Here is an 18,427-nt window from a genome sequence, read left to right on the forward strand (position 1 = left end):
CACCTATTCCAAATCTCTTTCAGCTCAGTCATCTGATCTGGCAGCCAGGTGAAACTTACGCCAGCAAAAAGGGTGGTGTAAGTAAAACTCTATTTTATTATTATTATTATTATTTATTTATTACATTTCTATACCGCCCCATAGCCGAAGCTCTCTGGGAGGTTTACAGCAATTAAAAACATTAAAAACAAATATACAAATTTAAAAACACTTAAAAAAAAAAATTTAAAAGCACATTCTAAAATGCCCGGGAGAAGAGGAAAGTCTTGACCTGGCGCCGAAAAGATAACAGTGTTGGTGCCAGGCGCACCTCATCAGGGAGATCATTCCATAATTTGGGGGAGGCAGGAAGTGGGATTAGGTCTCTGAGTACATTCATTTACTTTCTCCCATGTAAGTGAATGGCTGCTATTATTCACTCATATGGGAGCACCGTTGAGATGAGAACCTGATCCTCCTCAGTCCAACCCAACCCTCACTGATAGGCATTGCATGTGAGGTGTAATCATGTGACCCTATGGTTCCTGTTCCTGTTAATGCCGGGCAGAGCAATCCAACTCAGGGGAAGCAGGCGTAAAGTTCTGCTGCATCCAATTGCTGTTCAGCAGCTTGTAATTGGGGGATACAACGATATTGGGAAATGGAGTTCATCGCTGGTTTCAAGGAGCGAGGGAGGGAAGGAACTTAGTGGGGGGAACGGGGGGGGGATGGAAGGCTATAGCAAATGCAGGAGGACAGAGCGAAGCCAAAACTGGCTGGTTAAGCCACCGGAAGCAATATGGAACTCGTGGAGAGTTTAGTGGGAGGAGAAAGGGGAGTATCTGAAAGCTAGGATTCACCCACCCAGCAAAAAACATTGAAGCAAAGCACATACATGCAGGAATGCAGCAAAGCGGAGAGGTTCTTCCTTCACTTTTCGCATTATCCCCAGATTGGTTTAATGCAGATTTAAAGGGAAAAACTGTGTCATACCTTTTCTTTGCTTGCAACGTCATGTGAACCATGCAAATTTAACGGGGGTGTAACTAGCACCAGACTCACACTAAACCTCCGTGTGAACCAGCCCGAAGTCTGGCTGTTCAGTCTACCATCCTTTTGACACTTCTTTCAGTTTTTTCCTAATTTCTCATTTTCCTTACTTGGCAATATTATAGTTTCCCCCCACCCCCACAACCTGGGATGAAGCACTGTGCCTGGTATATTCAGAATGACCTGGGGCATGGCAATCCTATGGTCCCACCATGCTGGTGCCTAACAGTCCCAGGCTATGGTCTGAAGGCACATAAGGCCAGCTCCCTGCTGAAGCTAAGCAGGGTCAGGTCTGGTCAGTGCCTGGATGGGAGACCGCATGGGAACCATATGTAAGCCGCCTTGGGTTTCTATCATGAAAAGAAAGGCGGGGTATAAATGTAATAAATAAATAAATAAATAAATATTCTATAGCAGCAAAGTTGACATTAAAACAATAGCAGTACAGAGAACATAGCAACCTCATCAGCCACTTCCTGAGCAATCATGGCAACACCATTGATGCCCACCAAGCACAGAGCAGCATGTCAATAACATTCACACATTAACCAAGCATGGAAAGAACCAATCCACGCATGGCAACAGGGAAACACTCCCATTCTGCCCCACATCACCTTTCACAAATATATTCCACTGTGGACAAGGAGAGAGAACCCAAAAAGTACGGTCACGTCCACACTATACATTTAAAGCACAAGGTTCCCCCAAAGAATCAAGGGGACTGTTGTTTACTCCTTACAGAGCTACAATTCCCAGCACTCATAACAAACATTAGTTCCAAGAATTCTTTGGGGGAAGCCATGTACTACAGTATAAACGTGTGTTAAATGTATGGTGTGGATGCGAGCTAAGGGTCCAGAGATCTCTCCACACACGGGTTCAAATTAACACTGAGCCAAAATCCCTTCCCCTGTTATGGCTGGGGGGATGCTGTGGAATCTTGAGCCGCTTCCTGCCAGACACACTTGCCAGAATGCCTTAGGAGAAATGGAGTGCAACATGGCATTACTTCCAAAGCATTGTGCAGCTGATGGACAGCTATGGAGAGAGCCTTGTGCTGCTGTGAGCAATGTGAGTGTTTTTTAAAGGTAAGAAGCAAGAAAAAAATGGAAACTCCTTAGCCCCTCATAGGGCTAAATAAGGTAACTGACAACCCCCTCCCAAATGTTTTGGAGAAATGTCTTTTCCCTACCCCAGTTTTCAAGATGGCCTGGGGTTTGAAGGAGTTTGGACTAAGCCTACTTCTTCCCCAACATGACCCTTTGCACTGTCCATTTTAGCTCCTCTTCGGATGTGAGAAACATCCACCCTTTACAATACCTTGATTACATAAACAAACAGGTGGATAACTGTATCCCTGTTGATTTTTTAATTTAAAAAACTGAAATAATTATGTAAGCTTACAGAATTGCTTGATAAAAGTATGATTTGTGTAATCCCTGTGACTGTAAACAGGAAATGCTAATAAAGCACTTATCTTCTTTATAGGTAAAAACAGCTTTGTCATAGCGACTGTCAAAACAAGCCAGTGGACTAAGATGAAAGAGCAAGTAAACAAGTATTTTCTGGGAAATTTCTTCCTTATTGCCTGCAGCAGAAATGCATAGTTCAAGAAGATGAATAAGGCCTAGCCCTGCCTTGTAGAAACAGAAGGTGACAAAGGCAAAATAAGTTTTATTCCTAATAGTTTTCAGGGAGACTGGTTTTTGTGAATAAAACTTTTTATTCATGGTTATAGTATAGTAAATCCCCAGTGTAATGCTAAGATTATTTTGATATTTTGCAGCCCAATATGATCCTTGTTTCTTTCCAGGTAAGTGTTTCCAACTTACTTGCTCTGCAATTTGGTAACAATTTTGGGTGGTTTACTTCCAAATTTTCGTATAATTTCTTGTGTTTATAAATTTTATATAATCTGAGTTTTGTGAAGGTATCCTATTTATGTATCTAAGTTAGTGCTGAAAATTAAATGTCGAACACATTTTAAAATCATAAATTCTAAATTTTCAAGATGCTTTTATTTGGGATGCATTTAATATTATTAGTACCTAAGAACGTACTAGCTAAACGCCATGGTGAAGTGAAGCACCAAAAAAGAAGGAAATCTCTGAATTCAGCTTTATACTGTGGATGTGATTTTGCATCTCTTAAATGATTCAGAGATATATATGCTCCCAATCCTGCCACAGAGGGTGTGTTGACTGAATAAAGGAAGTCGCTAGAAAAGGGTATGCAGTTCTGTCCACAATACATCCTTTTTGTGTCAGATATCATATAGATTGTATATTACACAGGGAAGAATTTAGGCCTTTTACAACGTTTAAAACTCTTTTAAAACTGCAATCTTTTGCACGCATTACAAAGTCCCAATAAACTCAGTGGGACTTACTTCTGAGTAAACATGCTTAGGGCTGTGCTGTAAATAGACTTGTATATTATATAGGAGACAGCAAGTATGCAATGGAACTGGAATTTAAGTAATGCAAACATCTGTCATCACTTGACTGTAAAACATAGTAGCCTGCTGATAAGAGAATCCTCCACAGGAAGCAGTATTCATGTTCTCATGTGAAGCACTTCATTGTCATTCTGTTATAAAGCTGATGGAAGCCAACTATGCTTCTGCCAACTAGAAATGACTAGCACACTGCACAAATTCAAAATCCTTCAAAATGGACCCATCACATCTTTTTAATGCTATTGTTCAAAATGGTGGCACAGAATAAATATTGCATAGTGTGTTACCATTAGTACATTAGCTCAACATCAAAAGAAAAGCTACAGAAGGCTATGTCTAAGCATGCCTGAAATTCCCCTAAAAGAGTCAGAGAGCTATTCTCGTTTAAGGCTTGGAGAGGTTCCTCTGGTATAACGTTTTGCTGCCATCTGCAGAGACACCTCAGTTTTCCCTCGTGGATACAACTCTGGTTCTTCAGCTTCACCTGTAGATAAGTGCAATAAGAGCTATGGGGTAACAAAGCCTGGAAGATTTTGTCCCAGCACTGTCTGTAGCAAATGGTCAGTTGCAGTGGTTGTGCCAGAAGGAGAGACATCACACAGTCAGGAAAACATCTGCATGTGTTTGGAAGTTGGGTTCCGGTTAGAAAAGAAAATATGGATCTATCCATTGTAGGTAGGTAACATGGACAGGCCTTCTCCTTTTGTAGGCAGTCATGACACAGAACATGATGTACTCATATCTGGAAGCCTGTGTGGCACAGTGGTTTGAATGCCAGGCAAAGACCAAGAAGATCCAGGTTCAAATCCCCCTTCAGCCATGAAGCTTAAAGCGTGACCTTGGGCAGTCACTCCCTCTCTGCCTAACCTATCTCAGAGTTGTTGTGAGGATAAATGGATGGGGAAGAGTCTTGTAAACAACACCAAGCTCCTCAAGGGAAAGTTATTTATTTTATTTATTATTTGATTTATATCCCGCCCTTCCTTCCAGCAGGAGCCCAGGGTGGCAAGTTGGGATACAAAAATAAATATCTGAACATCCTGCTTTCAGTTAATAAATTCATTTCCAGATTACCTACGATAACTCGACACTGCAATTCTAAAGGGTAGTGTTCAAGAATTCTAACTTGCTCCTGGTAATATTGAAACTGGGCATGAGTGTCAAGTTTGGGTCTGAAGATGTTATTTGCAATAGATTCCTGAATGTCCACACCAACTTTCAATCCCGTATGAGTCTCAAAGGCACATAACACATTATCTTTTGCATTTTTCTTCCTTAGTTTGAAAACAGGTGTGAGGATCAAGCAAGCATTCTCATTTTCAAATGGTGAATTATGCTATGAACGTACTAATGTTCCACTGTGATCTCTCAATCATGGCGTGAAGAAAGGGGATAGAAGCTTTCTTCCTCTTATTTACTAACAGAACTTTGGGTCTTCCAATGAAAGTGATTGGCCAAAAATTCAGGTCAAACAAAGGAAGTTCTGCTTGCACAGAACTGATTTGTAAAAGTCAGCGGTAGAAAAAAGTGGATGTTATTCAATATAACAAGTGGTAGGAGGGAGGTGCCCAGAACGTGTTATTGACAATTTGTAATCTTTTGAATAACATCAACAATACCACCACTTTGAAGGAAGAATTTAAACAAGCATCCCCTGATGAAGGCTATATGTGATTAGCCGAAACGCGTTGGGCTTTTTATATAATTTTTATTCATAAAAACGGAATAAAATTGTGACTTTTTATCATATTGTTTTGTCATTCTGGGCACCTCCCTCCTACCACTTGTAAAATTCAGTGCCATAAGATGTGGTGATATGTATGATTTTAGATGGCTTTTAAATGGGGTTGGACAAATTCATGGAGGATAATGCCTGTATGCAACTTCCAGGTTCAGGAAGACTATGCGATTATCAGCTGCTGGGGAGCAACCATGGTAGGTTACTTCCTTCCTATAGTGTTTGTGGGCTTTCCAGAGGGATTTGGTTGGGCTACTGTGCGAAACAGCATACTGGACTAGATGGGCCTTTGGTCAATCCAGCAGGGTGCTTACATTTTTAATCATTTTAATCTCTGATGCATCTCTGCACTTACATTGCATTTTTCCTCAGCCCCTTGGAAATGAGTGTTGGGGTAGTGTTTTGAACTTGAATTATAAAATGGCTTCCTATAATGGATTGTATAAGAGGACTCACAGTGCAATCCTAAACATGTCTACTTACAAATAAGTTGTATTGAATTCAGTGGGATTTATTTCCAGGAAATAGGTGTTACGATTGCTGCCTAAATATGTCTTCCCACATACTTTTCTCAAACTGATATCCTCAGCTCAGCCTTTTCCCTGTGATGTTCTTTTCCTCATTAAAACCACCCTTCACATTTTATAGCACAAATGCAAAAAGCAGCTTGGGAAGGGCAATCTGGAAAAAATGGCTGGAGTAGAAAGATCCCTCACTGACTGTCTTGAACAAATGTGCAGCTTCTCAGATATTATTGTTTTCAATTTTCCAATTAATTTTGAATGGAATTTTAATTTTGAGGGGTGTGTTTTTTAAGTGAGAAATAAATAACTTGGGGGGGGGAAGAACCGTTGAAATCCTGAAAAGCAAACACACTATATTTTTGGTGGCTAATAAAATCATCTGGAAAAAAAAGTTCCTAATCTTTAAAATGTCATTGCTGTCAGATATTTGATCTATGCTAGGGATGGGGACTCTTGTGGCCCTCCGTATGTGGTTGGACTTCAACTCCCATCAGCTTCAGCCAGCAAAGTCTGTGGTTAGGCATGATGGGAGCTGTAGTCCAACACCTGGAGGGCCACAGGCTCCCCAGTCCTGGTCTATGCAAAGAACGCAAGTCTATGTCAGCCTTTGTCACCTGGGTGCCTCCAAAAGTTTTGGACTACAGCTCTCATCTGCAGCTAGGTTGGCAAAGTCTGGACTAGAAGTTCAAGAAACATTGGTTGTATTCAACTAAGGCCTGCTCAGTGTAGACCCATTGAAATTAATGAACATAAGTTATTCTTTCTTATTTAGGCATTTTCTATACCACAATAGATTAAAATATCTCTAAGCAGTGTTAGTCATGTGTTGTCAATGGGTCTACTCTGAATAGGGCCAGCACTTAAATACCGCCCATAATTCTTTTTTATTTTAAGACTATTTTTACGTTTTAACCCAAGAGAACAATTAAGCTTTTCTTCTTGCTCATTCTTTCTTTCCTGAGAATTCCCTTCATTTCTCCCCCCCCCCAGGTAAAATTTCCTTCCATCTATCAACTGCTTGAGATAATCTATTTTAAATATACATATATATTATTCTGAGTTGCATTGTTTAAACATTTTTTTATGTTTGCCGCCCTGGGTTGTTTTAGGAAAAAGAGCGGGGATAGAAATTTAATAAATAAAGCGTCCTGTTTTTTTCTGTTTATAGGAGGGAACACCATCAAAATAAATGCCGAGTACCGGCCATGATTTCGGGTGAGGAGAACCCCGCAAAACTATAGCCTGAGGGGCGTGTCTGTGGCGGTTCGGGAACGCTGCGGCGCCACAGGCAACGTGGACGCGCCTCCCCGCCACCCACCCGCGCTTTCCAGAAAAGCGGCAGCTGGGACGGTTAGTTTTGCAACAGCCCTGCCTCCTCCAACGGTCGCCCGGGCGCTGACGAGTTGTTTACTTCCTCGGCAGCTCCACCCCTCCACCTCCCTTCGGCTCTCGCGCTCGGCGGTTGGCTCTTCCTTTGGCCAATCACGGCGCCTGAAATCTGGGAGGAAAGGGGGAGAGTGCAGGCGTGGGGAGAAGGGGAGGAGGAAGGAGGAAGGTAGGTTAGTTTAAGTTCTTTTTTTAAAAAAGGTAGCAGACGAAGGAGGAAAAGAACCACCCTCAAAATCTTTTTTTCACGCTGATTGGTCGCCTCGGAGGAGTCTTGCGTGCTGATTGGTAGAATGCAATGCGACTCATACACATCCCTTGGCCTTTCTGTGTATGTGTTGTTTTTTTACTCACTGATCTCTACACGCACACATGGAAAGTTCCCGCCTCCGCTTGGAGTATGTTTCAGTGTGTGAAGCGGTGATTGGAAGACGCCCAAGACCCGCCTTCCACTTCTCCCGCTCCGCTCTCCCTCTCACACACAAACACACATACCCCTCTAACGGCTCACGGCTCGCTCCTGACAGCTATTAATTACTCCGCCTCCCATTGGCTCCGCCTCCTGCCTATCACTCTGAAAGACCCGCGCCACGCACGTACCAACCCACCCCCGTCCCCGCCAGCCGCGGACAAGGCTGTGGATTGGGCCACCTGGAGAAGCAGCCTTCGACTGCGATTGGTTCCTCTTCCGCCGGCTCCTCCATTCTCAGAACTTTACTCTCCACACACACAAAACACAGATATACACAGAGCCCCGCCCCCGCGCTGGACGAAGCGCCGCCTCGCACCTCTCGCTTTCCCCCCTCTTTGCCCCCCTCCCTCCCGCAACAGGAGGAGGAGGTCACGTGATGTTTTCGCCGTGGTGCCGCCAAGGCTGCCTGTTTGGAGTGTGAGAGCGAGCGAGGAGTGAGGAGAAACCGGCGGCGCGTTCCGACCGGCTGGGAGTGAGTGAGTGGGTGGTCGGTCGTCGGTGCCGGGAGTCTCCCTCACGGCCTGTCTGCCTGCCTAGCCTCTGCGGAGAACTGCCGGCGTGGAGGACCCCCATGTCCAGCCGGGCCTGGGAGACCCTTCTCTTGTGAGGGCGGCTTCCCCCTCTTCTTCCCCCCCTTTTCCCTCACTACACAAACACACGTCGCCTCGCTCAGCAATTTGGACCCTGCCCCTGGCCCCTTAAGATGGCGAGCGGGATGCTTGGCGGCGGCGGGGAAGGCGGCTGCACCGCGTTGGAGGGGAAAGACGAGGCGGCGGGCATCACCACCGGAGCACCAGGAGGCGGCGGCGGCGGCTTCAACCACAGCCAGGGGGCCAACGCGTCCAGGCTTACTACTACTACTGCTGGTGTTGCAGTTGAGGAGGACCAGGAGCTGGTGGAGGAGAGCGCGCCTTGCCCGCCCCCTGCTCAGCCCCCGCATCATCTGATGCTTCTGCTGAGGAGATCCCCCAGCAGCTCCCTCTGCCTGGTACAGGAAGAAGATGCCTCGCTACCTGGGGGGAACGCGGCCGCGGGGCGAGGAGGAGGGGGCGCCGCTACCGCTGCTTCTGCTACTTGCGTGGGGCGAGGCGGCCCCTCGGCGCCCTCCAGCCGGGCGGCCGCAACTCCCTTTGGGGACGACGTGAGGAAATGCGGCTACCTGAGGAAGCAGAAGCATGGCCACAAGCGGTACTTCGTGCTGCGGGCGGAGAGCCACCTGGCCCCGGCCCGGCTGGAATACTACGACAGCGAGAAGAAGTTCAAGAGTAGCATGAGGGCAGCTGCAGCGGCTGGGGGAAATGTGGCCCTCTGTTGCCCGCCTCCCAAGCGGGTCATTCCTCTCTACCAGTGCTTCACCGTGAGCCGGAGGGCAGATGCCAAGCACAAACACATCATTGCCCTGTATACCAAGGATGAGTATTTTGCCATGGTGGCTGAGAGTGAGGTGGAACAGGAGGGGTGGTACCAGGCGATCAGTGAGCTCATGAGTCAGAGCAAGAGGGGGTTCTTGGAGCAGGAAGACCAGGCCGATCCGCAACTGGATGATGACGATGAACATTATGGGGCTGCTCTTAGGCCGGGGACTGTGTTCAAGGAAGTTTGGCAAGTCAATGTGAAGCCCAAGGGATTGGGGCAGACAAAGAACTTGACTGGAGTGTATAGGTTGTGCCTCTCTAGCAAGGCCATCCACCTTGTCAAATTGAACACTGAGGTACCCTCTGTCCATTTGCAGCTAATGAACATTCGTCGGTGTGGGCATTCAGAAAACTTCTTTTTCATTGAGGTGGGCAGGTCTGCCTCCATTGGGCCAGGTGAGCTTTGGATGCAGGTGGATGATTCAGTGGTTGCCCAGAACATGCATGAAACCTTTCTAGAAACTATGAAAGCTTTGAAAGCTTTCTCTGAGTTCAGACCTCGCAGCAAGAGCCAGTCTTCTGGTGGTGGTAGCAGCACCAACCCCATTTCCTTTATCACTACCAGGAGGCACCTTGGCAACCTGCCACCTAGCCAGACTGGCTTACAGAGACGATCCAGAACTGAAAGTGTTACTGGGGGGACCCCTCCCACCACTAAGAGTAGTAGTTCTTACCGCTTCAGAACTTCCAGTGAAGGGGAGGGGACAATGACCAGACCATTTAGGTCAGTTACTGGAAGCCTGATTCATCTGAATACAGCAAGGATGAATTTGGGGCGTCAAGAAGGAAGTGGGAGATATGTTAGAGCAGCATTTAGCTCGTCTTATCACACCAGGTCTGCCTCTCTGCCAGTATCTCATTTCCCTTCTACTACTAGTCCCATCAGTGTTTCTTCAAGTAGTGGCCATGGATCAACTTCAGATACCTTTGTAAGGCCTTCCAGTTCATCTGTCTGTGGGTCCCCGAGTGATGGAGGTTTTATTTCTTCAGATGAATACGGTTCCAGCCCTGGAGACTTCAGGTACTTCCGTGTGAGGAGTAATACCCCAGATTCTTTGGGCAATACACCACCAATAAGAGAAGAAAATTGTTTAAGTGAATACATGTCTATGAGCAAGCAGCAAATGGATAATAATAGTTCAAGAGATGATTACCGGGAGGCTGAAAAATGTTTCAGAAAAAGAACTTACTCTTTAACTAAGCCTGCTTCTGTTCCAGTTCAGCAGAAAACAACCCAAACTGCAGTTTCATTAGATGAGGATTCTGCAGGAAGCCATGGACGTTTGCCTTGTTCTGAATCGCCAAAATTCAAAAATAACCCTGAACTGTATGGGGACTCTGCCCTTGATTCTGTATGCAATCAAACCAGGAATAAAGCCAGAGATGATGGATACATGCCAATGATGTCAGGAGTTGCATCTACTCTTGCAAACAACAATTATCTGCCAATGATGCCTAAAAGTGTGGCTGTTCCAAAACAGATAAACAGCTCTTGGCCATCACCTCAGGCTGACTCCAAAGGATATATGATGATGTTTCCTAGAGCCATCTCTTCACCTGTACGTAGTCCTTTAACTGGATATAATTCTAAAAGTGCAAATGAGAAACTGGCAAATAGTGAGTATATGGATATGTCACCTGGAAACTCCGCTGCTCCAAAGCAACCTGGTGATTCAAATTATATGCATACCAACTCTGGTTCCAAAAACTTTGGCTCTTACTTCTCTCTCCCACGAAGCTTTAAGACTCTCTCAGGGGAAAACGGTGACCTTGATGAGTATGTTCCAATGTCATCACCTGGAAAATTACTGTATGGTGGAGCTGAAAATGACAATGTCAGTAATGAAGTTCTGGCTAATGGCCATTCCAAATCTATCCTGAAAGCTTCAGATGAAGGCCTTACACAGAACAGAGTTACCAGGCCTACAAGACTTCCACTAAGTACTAGAGGAAGTAACACTATACCAAGAATGTATGATCGTACAATTCCACTTGAGCCATCTAGCCCTGGTGAATATATAAATATTGACTTTGGTGAAAAAGCAAGTAATACACCTTATTCTTTATCTGCAGAAGGATCTCCATCATCTCTTGGCTCCAGCAGTGATCATAGGCAGTCACCGCTTTCTGACTACATGAGTGTTGATCTTGATGTTCAGTCACCAAAGGCTGCTAAAGAACTATCCAACTCCTTGACAGATATTTCAATTTATGCAAGTTCTAGTATACCCAGAAATCCACCTGATGCTGATTATGCTAGGCTCTTGTTTGGTACTGCTTGTGTTAGCACAGGAAGTGGTAGGATTGATGACTACACTGAGATGACATTCAACATGGCAGCAACACCACCTGGAACATTTACCACTGAAAGTAAAAATGGCTTAAAGATTGATAGTCCTCCTTCCATTGTTAATAGACTATGTATTGTTGACCAATATACTAGTAGCAATGACTTCTCTGTTCCTAGTCCTGATCCTCCAGTAGTACCTAAAGTTATTCGTGCTGATCCGCAGGGAAGGAGGCGGCATAGCTCTGAAACATTTTCTTCTGCTGGCACTGTTACCACTTCCTCCTCTTTCTTTACTGACAGTAGTAAAAGGCACAGCTCTGCCTCTTTTGACAATGTGTGGTTGAAACCTGAAGAACACATTTCAGATGGCCATGAAAGCAAGATGTCTAGAGACACTTCAACTGGATTTCAGAATGGCTTAAACTATATAGCTCTAAATTTACGAGATAATTCTTTAAACTGTGAGGAAAGCCCTAGTTCACCAAATTGCCACCTCTCAAATGGTACTTTGAATCTGGAAAGTGGAGTGTATGTAAGCATAGACTTCAGATCAGATGGTTTGAAGTACAACTCTGCAAGGAAAGGTTTGTAATTTTTTCAAGCACCTACAAAACTTTTAATGTATGTGTAATTTCAATATATTACTGTGAATCACAGCTTTCTTAAAAATGCTCCACTTTCTATTTAGTACTCTTATTTTTATTGAGCAATATCGCATAAGAAGGGTTGTACAAGTCAGACCCAAGAGCTTGGCTGTAGTTAATTCCCTATCCTTTAATTTGAGTATTTGTCGTGATTGGTATTTTTGTTAAATTGTCATTATGAGTCTGGGGTAATATCATAATCACAAAACACCTGAGCAGTTGTAAATCATATTCATACCTTGATTACCAACTTTGAAGTCACTGTCACACTTCTTTTCAGTATTCTAATAAAAGCAATAGCTGCATAAATTCATCTAAAGAACAGTCAATCATTTTATTTTGAATCTGGCTATTTAGATTTCATGAATGGATAGGCATTTGTCCCCTGATGCATTGTTTTAGGTACCTTTTTCAGAAGGAATCTCTTCTGAGGTTCTGGGGAACAAAACCAGTTACTTCCACAGTTACAATCCCCCTGCTGTTTCTCCAGTAGAGCCACATCAAGGCTGTGTGTAGTTTACCTTGAGATGATCAGAACAACAGGATATATTCTATTCGTATATAGCATTGTTACATACTTTTAAAAAAAGTTACTGTTTTCATATCTGCATTAGAAATATGATTGTTAACAATGGGGTAATAGTTGTGATTTCCCCAGCAAAGATTTCTGGGGACTGTAGTTCTATGAGGAGGCTGCAGGTCTTGCAACATAATATTAGCAATTGGCAAAATCTCTCTTCCTCCCCCTTTCCAAATATTTATTTTTGGGGGGTAACTGACAGTTAAACTGACATACACTTATAATGTAGATGCTACTTTGAAAGGCATGCAGCACAATCCTACACACGTTTTACTGAGAAGTAAATTTAGTTCAGTGGGGCTTATTCCCAGTGGCTTTCTCATTTGTCTTGTGAGTTTGATGGGAAAAGTTTGAGAAGGTTTAGCTTAGTTGTGCATAACTCACACACTTCTGCTGGGTACCTGGGTAATAGAATGCAGTGAAGCAGAATGGAAGACATGAGAAGGCTTTTCGTATTCTGGCACTCACAAACATTTTAGAATACTTCTACTAGAATTTTATAGCTGCAATAGTGTTCATGGTGTCTTTTGTCTTGTTAGCATTTTATATCAAGCCCTTTCTTTTAAAACCTAATCACATGTCTTGGTCTTAGTTTATAGTCACTTGTTTTCTGTGCTTATTCTGGAGGAAAAAATAGAAGTCAGTTGTGTTTCATTATAAATCTTATTCTAATTACTGTTTTAATGAAGATTAGATATTCAGTCATTGTTGCTAATTAGTATGTACTTGTGCAAATTGTTTTTTAAAAATTCAACATAAAACAATTGAGTAAAGGGTATCCTGCTCTTGTTACTTAGAAAATTATATCTGCATCACATCATACATAGACATGTGAAACATGTACTGGACTCTGATAAGCTGCCTGAAATGCTGGATCAGGACTTCTAGGTGTACCTTAATCTGAATATATTCAGAAACTTTAAGGGATTGCATGAGTTTAGATCATTCAGAGTGTCTCGCATTGGGAAAACATTATATAAAAGATGAATCAATCTGTGAGCATTGCTTGGGGTTTTGAAACGCATGTTATTTGCTTTGGTGTACTTGCCTTTCCTTGCCTTTTTTCTGTGGCTAAATCAAAGTTGTTTAGCTGCTCTTAGCTAGTGAATGACAACATATTTGGAGTGTCTTTCTGTTGTACATTGAACTTCATTTACTAGAATCAAAAGTGGTGAAGAACAGTACTGATTTTGGTCTCGTCTTTGCAGTTTTTCACACTTGGTTTGTACTTTGCTCAATATAATTACAATAGAACACAAACAGGAGGTGGGGGGAGGACTTGCTCTCTAGCTCTGACTATACTACTAATTTTAAACCTTGGACACTTTCATCAGTTTTTCAACATCTGTTGAAAAACTTTGCCTATTAGCTGAAGCAAAGCAAGGATGATTGTAAGCTTAAAAAAAGCTTCACAGCATTTTGCATATGGCTAATCCTGTGTGCACATTCACTCCTTTATGTCAATATTCATCCCTGAGAATGTTTAAAATACAAAAGCAGTCAAAATTCAGACATTGGTAACTATTTGTTAGATAGATTCAGGTTGGTGATTTCTTTGTTGAAAAGCTCTTTGAAAGTGTATATATGGAAGAGATTTTACTGTAGGCAGTGGCTACAATCCAGCACAGAACTAAGTGTTCAAGCTTAAAGCTTATTGACACTGTGCTGAATTGTGGCCAAAGTGTTTGTTTCCATTTGTCATACAGCTGATCAGTATATTCAAATAAAGCTCTTCTCCCAGAGTTAAAAAAGTGCTTTGCTAGTTGAAAATAGCAAGGAGCTTTTGAACTCCTACAAGTAGATATTTAAAGTCTCTCTTTATAGTGGCTGTACCAAGAGAACAGCAGAGGGGGTGGTGTGGCAAAGCAAAAAAAGAGAAAAGAAATATAGTGCTAGAATAAGTGGCTTCTGCCTACATTCTCTCACTTCATCAGTGAGAGCAGAAAAGGCAGCACTCAACAGCATGCTTGTCTCGTACACAACTTTGTTTGGGTTACTTCAAGGGTGAGGCAGGTGCACAATTTGTTTATGTATTCTGTAGCTTACTAATGATCCCAGTTTGACCTTGGAGGTGTAGAATTAATTTCAGTACACTGATAAAAGCTAACCATGAAATAAGTGTGATTTTATTTTCCTGATTGATTCCTCTTATGTGACAGTATTCAATTATTTTAAAGATATTCGATTTGCAGGTAAAATACAAGTAGCGTCTCAAGTATGAGAGAGGGTGGGGAAGAGTGACCTCACACTCTGAAGCATCAAACTGCTCTTGTTGAGACAGGTAGCTTAATGTGTCCACATTTCTGTTTAAAGCTCTGCAGCAAGGCTTGAGCTTCATGTCACTATTGTTGAACTCACTCCATTTTTTCTCACTGTGTGTAAGGTCTCGTAATAGCATATACATTTTTATTTCCCTCTTGAAACTAATTACTACTCTTACAGTACAGCTTGAAAGGTTTCATAAGATTTGCTGAAATAAAAGTTGAAAGTGATTATATTTCATCACTGTAAAACTGTTAACGCAAGAACTGTTGAATTCTTGAAGTTTCATTGTTAGAGGCCAGGGCCCCTCTACTTAACAGTGATTGCAAAAGCCTCAAGTTCCCATTTTACCTTGATCCGCATTTAAAAAAAAGCTTGAAAGCACTTCCTCTTCTGCTGAGGTTATTACTCTGCCCCTCCTCTGTCAAGTTTGTGAATGGGAAAAGTTGAAAAGGTTGCTCCACATCTCTGAATGACTGAAACTAGGGAGGCAGTACCATATAATCTTTGTGGTATATCGAAGGTGACCTGTAGACTTAACTAAGCATTATTCACAAGTGAGTGTAACAAAGACACCAACCACTTTTGGCTCCAGAAAATCCATTGTAGGAAGAGTAATTTGGAGCAGAGGAGTGGGGGGGTATCTAATCCTTCCTGCCTGCTTAATTCCCACCACACTCAGAGCTCTAACATGTTTATCCATCTATGCATGTTTTTGGAACTCCACTGGGTGGAGCTGGAAAAGCATCAGGCACGGAAAAGGTTAGGGACCCTCTCCTTGATGTAATATTTCTCTGCTCCAAATTGTCCCCTCTGAAAGCATGTTTTCTGTAATACAAGCAGCTGCTGGAGTTGAGGTCCTCAGACTCTTGGGTCCAAGCTGAAGTGTTTTGGTTTTATTTTACTCATCGTTGATGTAAAGTTTTCAAACATAGGAGCTCCTCAGAAAGTTTGATTTTGGTCTAGATCATTTTCTTAGCTAATGAGCTTGCAAAAACAGTTTATATATTTCTTCCTTCTCCATTTGTAAGTACATATTTCAAACATCTAAGCTCTGATTACAAATGTAAATAAAGATCATCTGTATGAAACTGAGAGTTAACATTCTAATTATGTCACTTAAGAAATCTAAAAAGAGGGGAATACTAAAAGATTGGGAAATATTTGAAGAATGGAGGCCAAACAAATTCATTTGAATGTACTAGTAAGATAACAATTCATCTAAAGTATTTTCCCTTGCACCATAATGTGCAATTTTGTATATGTTGCAAGGCACACCATTTGGAGATGGAAAGTAATGTATTCTGAATATTTTAATTTCAGCATCACTGTTTGCACCTGGGAAGAATCTGATATACATTTGTGTGTGCTTAGAGAGTGCATGGAATGTTGGAGAGGTTTTTAAATGAAGGATAGCATTTGTAAATACATTTCTACCTTTGGCATTACGCTGCTTATTTTTCCTTTGGATGATTCCATGTCAAAGGACCTTCTTCTGTATAAGCATTAACTGTCACTGGCTGCTTTCAGGCATCATATTCTTCAAAATATGATTTGGAGGACTGTGAATGAGCTATGTGTGTGTGCAGGATCCCCTCCCCCTGGGCTCAGCTTAACAGATCACTTTCTGGTTTGCCAAGCTACTGTTCAATCATGGTTTGCAATATTGGCCGGTAGGAATCCACTAACATTCTGTTTGCTGTTTTGACACTACAGCACACAGTGATTTTCAGAACTGGGAAATGATCTGTTAAACTGAGTACAGGAGGGGAGGAGGACCTGGTGCAGCCATTATATCATGCTTTCTTAGAGAAAGGGGGTGGGTGAGTAGGGCCATTCCAACTGCATAGCTGGGAGACCAGCAACTTTTGCTGCCTCCTCTTGAACTTTTTATCCTCCACTGGTAATCAGAAGATCTTGTAACTGAGTTTGCTTATTTCCTCTTAGCCCAAACAATTTTCCTTTTGTGTCATGTATTTTTAGATTCTAAGCCTGACAGCAGGGACTGTATTACTTTTAGTGCTCTCTTAGTTATTCTGGGAGCCTTTTTGTTTGTTTTTGCTGCAGAGTGGGGTAAAAATGTTTAGATAAATGTTACATTCTATGGATTGGAGGACTTTTAATGAAGTATGTGAATACCTGACTTGAAACTGTGCCTGCAAACACAGTATATCTCTTTATCTGCAATTTGAGCACCAGCGTGTGAAACAGAACAGGTTTGTTCACTATTGTTCTGAAAATGAATTGATTCTTGATTTTTAAAAAAATGTTCCATATATGGAACATAGCAGAAAAACCTGTAACTGTATTTAACGGTTGTGTAGTGGTTACGATACTCTTCTAGTTGGTGTTCAAGCATGTTTGTTTGTTTATTTATTTATTACATTTATATACCGCCCCATAGCCAAAGCTCTCTGGCCGGTTTACAGCAATTAAAAACAAATATACAAATTTTAAAAGACAAAAAACAATTTAAAAACACAATTTAAATTTTTTTTAAACAATTTAAAACACATGCTGAAATGCCTGGGAGAAGAGCAAAATCTTGACCTGGTGCCGAAAAGATAACAGGGTTGGCACCAGGCGCACCTCGTTAGGGAGATCATTCAATAATTTGGGGGCCACCACTGAGAATGCCCTCTCCCTTGTTGCCAGACTCCCAGCTTCCCTTGGATTAGGCACCCGGAGGAGGGCCTTGGACGTTGAGCTTAGTGTATGGGTGGGTTCATGTCGGGAGAGACGTTCCATCAGACGTTCCATCCTAAGCCGTGTAAGGCTTTATAGGTTAAAACCAGCACCTTGAATCGAGCTCGTACTTTTGTTCCTTTAAACTGATTGTACCTCTTCTGTGTATCTCCCTTACTAAAGCACAGAACAGAATTTGTTAACTTTTATTAACACTTTTATTAATTAATGTTGGAGAAATGATTGATGATTATGATAATAATAAAATTTATATCCCGTCCTTCCTCCCAGTAGGAGCCCAGGGTGGCATGTCAATGTCGTTATATGCCTTCAAGTCAATTATGACTTATGGTGACCCTATGAATCAGTGACCTCCAAGAGCTTCTGTCATGAACCACCCTGTTCAGATCTTGCAAGTTCAGGTCTGTGGCTTCCTTTATGGAATCAGTCCATCTCTTGTTTGGCCTTCCTCTTTTTCTACTCCCTTCTGTTTTTCCCAGCATTATTGTCTTTTCTAGTGAATCATGTCTTCACATGATGTGTCCAAAGGATGATAACCTCAGTTTCATCATTTTAGCTTCTAGTGACAGTTCTGGTTTAATTTGTTCTAACACCCAAGTGTTTGTCTTTTTCACAGTCCATGGTATGTGCAAAGCTCTCCTCCAACACCACATTTCAAATGAGTTGATTTTTCTCTTATCTGCTTTTTTCACTGTCCAACTTTTCCTTCTCTCCAGGGCAGCATACATACATATATGTATTTAAATTCTGCACCCCAGCCTGGTAAGATGTTGGAAGATGTTGCACATTGCTAGAAGGGATGCTTCATCATTGTATGCTTAGTTGATGTTCTCTTTTCTGCTTAAGAGGAAGGGCGGGCTGTAAATTTAATAAATAAATAAAATAATAAATAAACACAAATTGTTTATCTACATTAGGGGTTC

General features: G+C 42.3%; 1 protein-coding gene across 1 annotated transcript in view; it reads left to right on the forward strand.

The window, feature by feature from the left end:
* Positions 1–7,273: 7,273 nt before the first annotated feature.
* The window catches only part of IRS4 (insulin receptor substrate 4), a 28,620-nt gene continuing 17,466 nt past the window's right edge, over positions 7,274–18,427 (forward strand). The window contains exon 1 of the mRNA XM_061598221.1: positions 7,274–11,896. Within this exon, the coding sequence (XP_061454205.1) occupies positions 8,311–11,896 (3,586 nt within the window). The 5' untranslated portion in view covers positions 7,274–8,310. The remainder of the gene's footprint in view (positions 11,897–18,427) is intronic.

The sequence above is a fragment of the Rhineura floridana genome, chromosome 16, assembly GCF_030035675.1.
Source record: "Rhineura floridana isolate rRhiFlo1 chromosome 16, rRhiFlo1.hap2, whole genome shotgun sequence".
NCBI lineage: Eukaryota > Metazoa > Chordata > Lepidosauria > Squamata > Rhineuridae > Rhineura > Rhineura floridana.